This window comes from Venturia canescens, chromosome 6, assembly GCF_019457755.1.
Source record: "Venturia canescens isolate UGA chromosome 6, ASM1945775v1, whole genome shotgun sequence".
Classification (NCBI taxonomy): domain Eukaryota; kingdom Metazoa; phylum Arthropoda; class Insecta; order Hymenoptera; family Ichneumonidae; genus Venturia; species Venturia canescens.
This window is the reverse complement of record NC_057426.1, coordinates 75,512-85,874: the sequence shown is the minus strand read 5'-3', so window position 1 is coordinate 85,874 and position 10,363 is coordinate 75,512. Positions and strand designations below refer to the sequence as shown.

The 10,363-nt window shown below is 37.1% G+C and overlaps 2 protein-coding genes across 5 annotated transcripts in view; one reads left to right on the top strand and one right to left on the bottom strand.

Annotated features, from left to right (window-relative positions):
* The first annotated feature begins 986 nt into the window (after positions 1-986).
* RpL17 (ribosomal protein L17) lies at positions 987-2,752 on the top strand. Its single transcript, XM_043421329.1, has 4 exons — positions 987-1,117; positions 1,424-1,511; positions 1,911-2,241; positions 2,367-2,752. The coding sequence occupies exons 2-4, from the start codon at positions 1,431-1,433 to the stop codon at positions 2,507-2,509; spliced, it is 555 nt and encodes a 184-aa protein (XP_043277264.1). The 5' UTR covers positions 987-1,117; positions 1,424-1,430; the 3' UTR covers positions 2,510-2,752.
* The window catches only part of LOC122412057 (synaptic vesicle glycoprotein 2B), a 28,134-nt gene continuing 20,519 nt past the window's right edge, over positions 2,749-10,363 (bottom strand). For 3 of the 4 annotated variants that reach the window (XM_043421328.1, XM_043421327.1, XM_043421326.1), the window contains exons 4-10: positions 10,197-10,280; positions 7,330-7,654; positions 5,214-5,335; positions 4,873-5,111; positions 4,327-4,774; positions 3,882-4,169; positions 2,749-3,733 (exon numbers count right to left, since the gene is read on the bottom strand). In XM_043421328.1, coding sequence (XP_043277263.1) covers positions 3,678-3,733; positions 3,882-4,169; positions 4,327-4,774; positions 4,873-5,111; positions 5,214-5,335; positions 7,330-7,654; positions 10,197-10,280 — 1,562 coding nt within the window. In that variant the 3' untranslated portion in view covers positions 2,749-3,677. The remainder of the gene's footprint in view (positions 3,734-3,881; positions 4,170-4,326; positions 4,775-4,872; positions 5,112-5,213; positions 5,336-7,329; positions 7,655-10,196; positions 10,281-10,363) is intronic. The other variant, XM_043421325.1, reaches the window with a different exon arrangement.

The following is a 10,363-nucleotide window of genomic DNA, read 5'->3' as shown; positions in this document are numbered from 1 at the left end:
ATTTTGTGCTATTTTTAAAGCTTATATACTTTAATTTTTCAAGCACACGTGGAATCAGGTCTATTCCCTTCACGTTCCACCAGCGAACTCCGCGTATAGGGACCGTGCGCGCAGCGTCTACAGGTGTCGCTATGCGGCCAATTTCAAAACTTCCTAGGTGCAATTTGAAGCAGGCGCATATGGGAATTATTACTTTTCGCATATTATTTAACAAAATAAAATTATTATTTTTTATCATGTCTCGATCGAGAAAATGTTGTTGCATTCGAGAATGCTCTAATGCACAATTTCGACGCCGAGACGTTGAAGTATATCCAGTAAAATTTTATTATTAACCAGAGGGCACAGTCCATTCGCCATGGAAAAGTGATAAACGAACCAAATGGATCAAAAGATTAAACACTGTCAACTCATCCACTAAACTTTCTGTTTCGATGACATTTAAAACGTCATTCGATTCAAACAGTTTTTTTTTCTTTTACGTCATTTTGATTTTGAATGCGATCATTGTTGATCGGACAAAAACCGTATTTGATTACTTTAATCATTATTTTTTTCCGAAAAATTAATTATTTTCAATGATTTACAGTCAAAATATCATCAGAAAAATTGCCCATTCAGACACGAGAGAGCGCGCTCATCGACTGTAGTGCTGCTCTCTATAGCTCACTCACGGTCCCTATGTTCAGACTGTATAAAAAAATATGTGCGTGCGCACAAGTCAGATAGAAGAAGAGGAGCTCGGAAACTTTACGCCGCAAGCACGCCGCAAGAGTGAGCGGTGAACGCTCAAGAGTGGAGCTCAACACTGCCAATCGCCAATATCGTCCTCCAACAACAGCCAGCAGCAGCAGCAGCACAGCAGCGTCCTCTTTTATGGCCTCTGCACACTGGGCACTGGGCGCGCAATAAGCGATGAGCGACGAGCGATAGCCAATGAGAGCTCTGCTTTTCTGGCCATCATCCGGAAAATCGGAGCTCTATTGGCTATCGCTCGTCGCTCATTGCTCATCGCGCGCGCAGTGTGCAGACTGCAGAGGCGCCTTTAACAGGAAGTCAAAGCGCGCTTGCGCACCACTCTTTGACGTCTTTTCCTATAATATCGCTTTGCGAAGAGGTATGGTTCGTGCGACTGTCTTTTACAAATCTATTTGAATCCTTGTCAAAACTGTACATTCAGTGTAATCCTTGAAAATCGTTGAAAGTGCTACATTTATAAACATTTACATCATCCGATATGTTAACTGCGTTAACGAAAAATATCAATATATCGTCAACGAAAAATGCATGGCAGCGCGATCGATCCTTTCTCTCTTTCCCTCTCTCGGCTGTAGACCTATCTTACCGCATTGTCGTTCGCAACTCTAGATTTATTTAATCAATATTTTAAAATAAAATAGTGGTGAATTTTCTGTAATTGCAGGAACGCAATGGGTCGTTACTCTCATCAACCGGCCAACACGTCCAAATCGTGCAAAGCACGCGGATCAAATCTCCGGGTTCACTTCAAGGTAAACAAACTTTCGTGTTCAAGTTAACCTAAAAATCGTTGCTCTGGATATACAAGAATTCATCATTGCTTGCTTTTTATGTACCGTGTACATTGTGTCCAATTTCTCTGATTCAATGTCACAATAGATAATGTTTACTTTTCATGAAAGTAATAATTTTTGACGATTATTATTCAAATACAGAAAATCCTTACGTTGACAATTTTTTTTTGTTTCAAATGTGTAAGCATTAATAAAAACGAATTATATTCTGTCTGCAAATATCTTAAAATGTGAGAAAATAATTGTATCATATAATGGATTTCAATCAGATTCCATAATTGTTTTTTTTTTTTTTTCCTCTCTCCAATACGATTCATTGGTACATAACTTTTTGAAAGCTCAACATTATATCTTCAGAACACCCATGAAACCGCAAGAGCGATCAAGAATATGGCGCTCCGCAGGGCGCAGAAGTTCCTGAAGAATGTTATAGAGCGCAAAGAGTGCGTTCCGTTTCGCAGATTCAATGGCGGCGTCGGCAGATGCGCTCAAGCTAAACAGTTTGGCACAACTCAGGGTCGTTGGCCTAAGAAATCCGCTGAATTCTTGCTCCAGCTTCTCAGGAACGCCGAGAGCAATGCCGATTACAGAGGGCTCGACGTTGATCGTCTCGTTATCGATCATATTCAAGTTAATCATGCCGCTTGCCTCCGCAGAAGAACGTACAGAGCGCACGGTCGCATTAATCGTGAGTACTCCTCAATCGATGGAGAAACATTGTAAACTCTTTTGTATTACGATCACCATTGATCATTTTTTTTTACCTTCACCGCTGCAGCTTGATAAACGTTTCTTTGTTCCGTTTTATTCCAGCGTATATGAGCTCTCCGTGTCACATCGAAGTTATTCTCACCGAAAAGGAAGAGGTAGTAGCCAAGGCTGCGGAGGAAGAACCCAAAAAGAAACTTAGCAAGAAGAAGCTCGCTCGTCAAAAGGAGAAGATGATGAGAGAATAATTTAACATCTGCGAATTTCTATGAGACCATCGGCCAATAATAATAAAAAAAAAAAAAAAAAAACTAAAAACTACAACCGTCGAAACACTATTCTTTTTCCCCTAATTTTCATGCATTCCTGCCAGATGAGTCAAAGTTACTTTTAATTCGGGGCTTTGAGCAGTGTGTGTTAACGTTGATGTAAATTTTGGGATTTGTATTTGTTTTGCGTCAAAAACAGGAAGAAGTACGAAGAAAACTACAGAAATGATATAGTTATTTCTATTTTTGTAACATCCTTTACAAAGTGTCGGTATCGGATAAGTCTTAAACATATAAAAAAAAAAAGATTTGAAACGATAACTACTGGAAATCTGGAGACCCTACATAATCGGACAATGAGAGCCTGTCAATTAAAAATAATACGTACACATTTTGTTTTCCTTGCGACGTACGGAAAAACCGTGCGAGCAAATGAGATTGATACACGAGAAGTAAAAGATTTTTGATATTTTAATAACTTTCGTTACGAATGGTTAGATAGAAAGTTTATGGTGGCGGATGACTGTTTGGATTAAGGATAAACGTGTGTGTACGACGAGAAGTGAAAGAAAACAAAAACGCACGCAGTTAATTACTGTTACATATCTATAGGGAGACTTGAGCACTTTGGCGTCAATATTGCTCTGCAGCAAACCGCCGAGTTAATCGGTGCACGTTGATTTATCGCTCTTCGGACGCTCACATTTTTCATTTTTTTTTTCTCTATTTTTCCTTCACACGCATAGAGAACCAACATTCCGTTGATAATATAAAACATATGAAATGTATATCCAAAATCAACGAATTCCCGTTTGTGCAACGTGCGATATCATATAAATATTTCGTCGGTGTTTGAAAATCAATTCGATATTAATAATAATTTTACTTTATATCTCCGCTATATATATATATATATATATATATATATATATATATATCAACTTGAACGACATTTAATTTTTCTCGTCTTTTTTTAGAGACACGTTTGCGCAGTCGTTGGATTTCCTCGATCCCTCGTCTCGTTGTCTTTTTTTTTCGTCTTTACATTTAGTCCTCCTTTGAAATGCTTTATACTTTGATACAAAAGAAAATGCATAATGACTATACATATGGAATTATCAGGTAGAGCTGCTGTGTTTTGGTGGTGTCAAGAGAGTGGTTCGCGCGTTGTGTTCGGTAAAAATAAGCACAGCAAACCTCCTCCTGAAAAAAAAGGAAGAAAAATTGTTGAATTGTTTTTGTGGTATGAGGATCCGCGATTCGGAATAAGAGTTTAATAAGAAGCTCGATGATAAAAAAATAAAACTATATGAACGATATTTTTGGATGAAAAATATGATGACGAGATTACCTATGAGAAGAGCCGCAACGATAAAAGTTGGAGCTGGACAATACAGATCCAATAGCTGAGCTATGACGAGATTGCCAATAATACCACCGAGACGAGCCGCAACCATTGAAATAGCGATACCGGTTGCTCGCAAATTCGTCGGGAATACTTCGGTGATGAGACAATCCAAAGCTGCGTTCCCGCAACTTATGACACCGCTGAATGTCGCCGATACGATGAGATTCTGGGTCTTGCTGAACACAAAGTACAAACCAACGGCGCAACCACCTGACGAAAGAGTACTGAAGACTGAAAATTTAAAGAAACAATTGAATAAAAATAAAACGCGAAATAATGTAATTCGAAGCTGGCTTGGGCCGATTAAATGCGCTTATTCGAAATAAAAAGTAACAATTTGTTGTGTGACTTTTGGGATTTTATACGAAACGAGATGATGTAAACTGACCAAGAAAGAACTTGCGTCCAAGACGATCCATACCAAGAACAGCGAGTATATTTGCCGGTATGGCGGACGCAACGGTTATGAGAGATTCCATAAATACATTGGATTCAATTTTATTGGTGCACTCTCGTTCGATACTGTGAGATCCGTTGTTGACAACGTAATCGGTGACTTGACAAATGGAGGCGCTCTGATTCGGATGATCGCGATTGTACTCGTCGAAACGATTAAACAATTCTGGGAACCACATCATGAGGCCGTAATAACCGATGTGAAAAGTGAAATTGATGATGATCGATATAATGGTGAAGCGTAAAATCGGCGAGACAAATAGCTGTTTACTATTGTCCATTATGTCACCGAGCATTATCTTGTACTTGTTCTTTTCAGGAGCACCAGTTTTGACCGGCTCCGGTTCACGATAAAGGTCATCGAGGATTAACTCTTTTACCTGTGTACAAACAACAGCAACAACAACAACGTTCAATAATATATAATGGAAAATTGAAAATTTGACAACTGGTATTTCATATTTAAATTGACGCGCACCGTGTAACTGTCACGCGGTTTGCCGGTATTGATGGCATAAATGCCACGGAAGATATTAAGAGCTTCCTCATATCGACCACGTGACAAAAGATATTTTGGAGATTCTGGGAGCAGCAGGAGCAGCCCCGCGACGATGAAGGAGGGAACAGCGCAGATCAGCAGGAATATTCGCCAAGAGTTGTATGTGAAAGTCAAATTCGTGATACCAATGTCGTGAGGGATTATCAACCACGCCAGTCCTGCAAACGGATAAAACAAACCAACATTCGTTTATGTTTTTCATACTTATGAATTTGTTCTTCCGATTAATAAATAATTGTAAACCTGGATCGGTTACTCACCAGCAACAAAGAGATTACCAAGGGTCCAAAATGCTGCCATAAAGGAGAGCATAGAGCCACGCTTGGACTTGGGCTGGAATTCTGCAAAGTATGACCAGATTACCGGTCCACTACCACCAAGGCTAAACGAAACAGGCAATATTGAATAAGGAATGGTAATAACATTTCTTTCAATTTTTCACTTTGTTTCTGCTTCCTCATAGAGGAAGCTATATGTAATATGAATTATTATTTAAAAAAAAAAAAAAAAAAAAAAAAAAATTATGAAAACGAGACTTAAAAACCAACTTATATTTAAATAAAAACTGACTGCGAATCTGAGCCGAGATTGTGAGTAACCACATACTTTTTTGTTATTTTCAAAATATAAAAAAAAAGTTTGCGTTTCCCATAAAATGACGTGAAATTCGTAATGTATTAATTAATATTATGTTTTTAAAAAATGCAGGGATTCGAGAAGTTGTAAAGATTAACATCTCTTGAAAACAGAAACTTGGAAACAAAGTTATATATGTGTTTCAATTTTACAGTACACACGAATATACACAGACACACACAAAGAAAAACAAAACATGTCTTATAAATATTAAAATTGTAAGACATTTTAAGCACGTTCACATTGAACCAGAAAATAGGATATTACACCTTTTTTTGAAAACTGTTTCAAAATAATCCTGAGATCGTTATAAACCAGTGGAATTTTCATTAAAATTTTATAAGACCGAAAAGTGTCTTAAAAACTATTTTGCTTCCTCATAGAGAAAGCTTTGTGACGATGAAAAATTTTTTTTTCCAGTTTTCAATGTCAATGTGCTCAAAATGTTCCATTATATCGAAAAATCATATTTAGAAAAAATGTCCGGATGCGTGTGTGTGTGTTTTTTGTTATGGCACTGCAATATTCAAACGTTTATAACTCGGCAACGGTTTCAGATACAGGGCTACCCTTTTGCACAGATGTTAATCTATACAAGCTTTTCATTCGCTGATAATTTTATCAGAATTTGAAAAAAAAAAAAAAAAATACGAATATGACGACATTTTGAAATTTTCATAAAAATGGCGTCGACACTATTTCGAAAATTTAGAGATTTATTGATAATTTTTTTTTTTTTTTTATAAATAGACTATCATAATAGGAAGGTTGCTATTGAATTTGAGGAATATCGGTTGAGCGGTTTAAATTTTATGATATTTTGAATTTTACGAAAATTGGAGTTTTTCAAAAAATCGTCTAACCGCTTCAATTTTTGGAAATTTTGTAAGATATTGTGTATAAGTCTGTACTTCCTCTATACTTTCCAGCAAAATTGTCGGAATTATTTAATTTCAATGTAAATAGAAAAACGATGAAAATTGAAAGTTGCAAACTGTTTTTTCTGATGGCTCGTCATTCAGTTGTTTTTTATGGATTTGAACAAAGAGATAAATTAAAGTTTGTAAAAGAAGGTAGAGAAAAAACATTATTTCCTTGTATACAAAAAAAATGGTGCGAATTAAAATTTGCAAATTGCTTCCTCAAGATGGTCAAGATGCACGATGCTCAAAGCTTACTCTATGAGGAAGCCAAAATGAAAAATATAGCACCTTATAGAGCAAGCTTTGAGCATCGTGCATCTTGACCATCTTGAGGAAGCAATTTGCAAATTTTCATTTGCAGCATTTTTTATATATCTTTTTACACGGTGTAAAATACCCTATATTAAACAATATAAAAATAAATAAAATTATTGTAATCGTATTTGGATAATACCAAGTATGGTATTTTTTTCAACTTTGATTTACAGCTTTCAGAGATCCTATCTTCTTAAACATATCGTTATAAATGCTTAATGGGGATGTTCATAGTTATAATGAACATATTTGCCTAAAAATCAACTAAAAATAAGTTAAAATTTTATTTAAAAAAAAATGAAAATGAACAAATTGCTTTCTCAAGCTTTTAGAACAATGCTGGAAGCTTTCTCTAAGAGGAAGTCAAAATGAAAGAAGATATAGCACTTCATAGATATAGCATTTTTCAACTACATGTGAAGGGATTTTTTAGTGAAATCTAAACTTTCCACCGGATCCGAAATTTTCATGCAGAGAGAGCGAGGGAGGAGAGACAACTTACGCAGCTCCGTTCAAAAAACGGAAAAACATGAAGAGTTCATAGGACTGACTGAAACTGGAAGCAACGATGCAGACGGCGTTCATGAAGGAGATGGCGATGAGTACCTTGCGTCGACCCAATGCATCGGCAACTGAGCCCCACGCGTAAGCACCCGCCATCATTCCTATGAAGATGATGGAATTGAGCCATCCCTTGGCTTGGGTATCGAGTTTTAGGTCACATTGTGCACTCGGCAAAATAAAAGACATAGAAATTACGTCCATCTCCTCGCTCGTGCTGACAAACCCGCATACCGCGAGTAGGAAGTAATGAAACTTGCCATATTCTGGAATAATAATAATAAAAAAAAAACAACAGTGTGTTTCGATTTTCATATTATTAATTTCATTCGGCCACTTCAATTTTTCAAAAGCTTATGGAGAAATCATGTGTGTCTGATTTTTTTTTTATTAGCAAATTATTCATCAACGTCGAATTTATGATTTATGACATAAGCAATTAAAGCTAGATGTGTCGGTTTACATATCATGTGCTGTCAACTACTGTTTTGTATTAAAAAATTGATTTTTCAAACTTATTTTCCATATTGTGTAAAAAAAAAATTATGAGGCAATGTGGACTTCACCTCGAAAAAAAAAATGCTCTACTGACGCTTCTGACTAGTTTTCTCAAATGTACGATGAAATTCAATGAAAGTTGAATTTTTTTTTTTTTTTTCATAGAATTCAGATTTTATTCAATTTCATCGGAGATTCGAGAAAATTAGTCGAAATCGTCAGTAGAGCAATTTTTTAATATTGTCCACTTTGCCCCATTTGTTAATTTATTTTGAATTTCGTGAAAAGTTCTCTGTTAGAACGTCTCAGCCCACATTATCGTTGTAATATTTCAACATGCGAGTGCGTATACGGAAACAAAGCTTATATTCCGAAAACTGTTGAGGTTTACATTCGAATTTTGGCCATCGTGTCAGATCGAATTGGCTGGCGAAAAGAAAAAAGCTGCAAAGGTCACCAAATTTTATTTATCAGATGTTTCCCGTATTTTTGCAAGGTACTCTATTGAAATCGATTGAAAACTGGATCCGCTGCGCGTCATGTCAAAGGTGAAAAGTAAATGCGTGTCACGTCAAAATAACTCGAAGACAAAATAATTTACGATAAAAATAACACAAATAATGAAAAAAACTATAACGCTCAAAAAAAACAAGTTCAGAGCACACTCATCGAAAGTGCCTATGAACCCACCCAACGATTCCGTACACACATCATAAATGTTTCGAACCCGCATGCACATAACGATCATCGCGCGCACACACACACACACCGAAAGATGTTCCGCGGGACATAAATACGCGCGATGCGTGTGCGAAATTGTTAGCTGGGTTTGGAACACTTTCGATGTGTGTACTGAAACGTTTCGATATTCGGGAGGTTGTCAAATCCCAAATATCGGAACTTAGGATTTTTTAGATCCTCTTCTCTCACGCGTAGGAGAGGTGTCACTGTGCAGGTTCGTGCACTGACCGGCGGATTTTTGCCAGGAGCGGGTAAAGCCTTCCTATTTCCCCATCTTGCAATTTGAGGAGCTTGGCTCGAACTCGACCTTCAAGAACGGATACTTTCGTCCGGTATAGGAGCATCTAGTGCTCTGTATTGCTTCCTCGCTACGCAATCGGGCTTAGCCTCGCTAAAGCGTACTGCGAGAAGCAATCTTCTCGTGATCGAGGAATGATATGCTCCGTTATTGCTTTGTTTGTGTACAATTTTGGTAGGAATAAGGAGGAGGATGCAGAAAAGGTTGGGAGCCTTATTGTCGTACGGGCGGTGCTCCGCTGACGCGAGAGCGCTCCGTCCGCGTAGCCCTCTGACAGACTTCTGTCAAACCAGAAATCGTGCCAGGGGGTAAGGCTGTCCCGTTATAGTACGATTATCATTACGTTATTTTGTCATATATTATTTTTTGTCATAATATGTTATTCTGTCTTTGTGGTAACTCAAAAATAGGCTCTCTCACCGCGTGCACGCAGTTATCGATGATAATGATGATGATGATGTGGTTATCAATACGATTACTATAAAATTCATATGTATGAAACAAACATCTCGGATACTTAGACTTTAAAGATTCACAAAATACAGATAAATACTCAAATATTTTATTTTTTAGTGTATATGTTTTTCGGTTAGTTATCTCCAATTTGTTGTTCATTGACACGTTAATACTAAGAAAAATGTTGAAGAAAACATATCCTGAGTTTGAAGATAAAAATTTTTGAAAAAGTCCACTTTACCCCATGTTCCCCTATACATATTTTATACGCATATACGGCAAAGGATTGAAACGGGGTGGTCATAGAAAAAAAATTGTTTCGCATAAAGTTTACGGAAAATATGAAACATTGCGGGCTGTGAAAAATTGTCGCAGGTTCTTCAACACAACGACCAAGAAGTAAGGATAAAATGTTTCGACGTTTCGAAAAAAAAAAAAAAAAAAAAAAAAAAGCGTAAGAGTATGCGCGCGTGAGGAGGTGCGATCGCCGCTAAACTAAAAGAAAACAGAAATGTGACTTGGTAAGTAAGTATAAGATGACGTCGTAAGAGTCGTTTAAACGAATCTCATTTCAAACGTGAACGCGTTTGCACAAAAATAAGGTGAAAAATAAGGTTTACATTAGAGAGCTATTTTTTCATCACGTACGCAGTCTCGCGGCGCAAGCAGAGTACGTTGTGACACAAATTCGCACGAGCGCGCGATATTTGGACGAAAAATTATTGCGGATTAATATGTCAGACGCTTGGATAAAAATTTCGTAACAGTTTCTCACCACTGTCGTGATGCTAAGAGACGGGAATGAAACTTCTTACCGGTAAGTTCGATGGCCTTCTCGAAATCTGCTTTGAGGTACGATCCTTTCTCGGGGTCCAAAGTTTTGCCCTTTGACCCAATACCTTTAAACGGAAATACACACCTATTTATATGGATACTAAACTTTTCATGTGTCGACGCGGTATTGAATTTCTCTAAAAGAAGT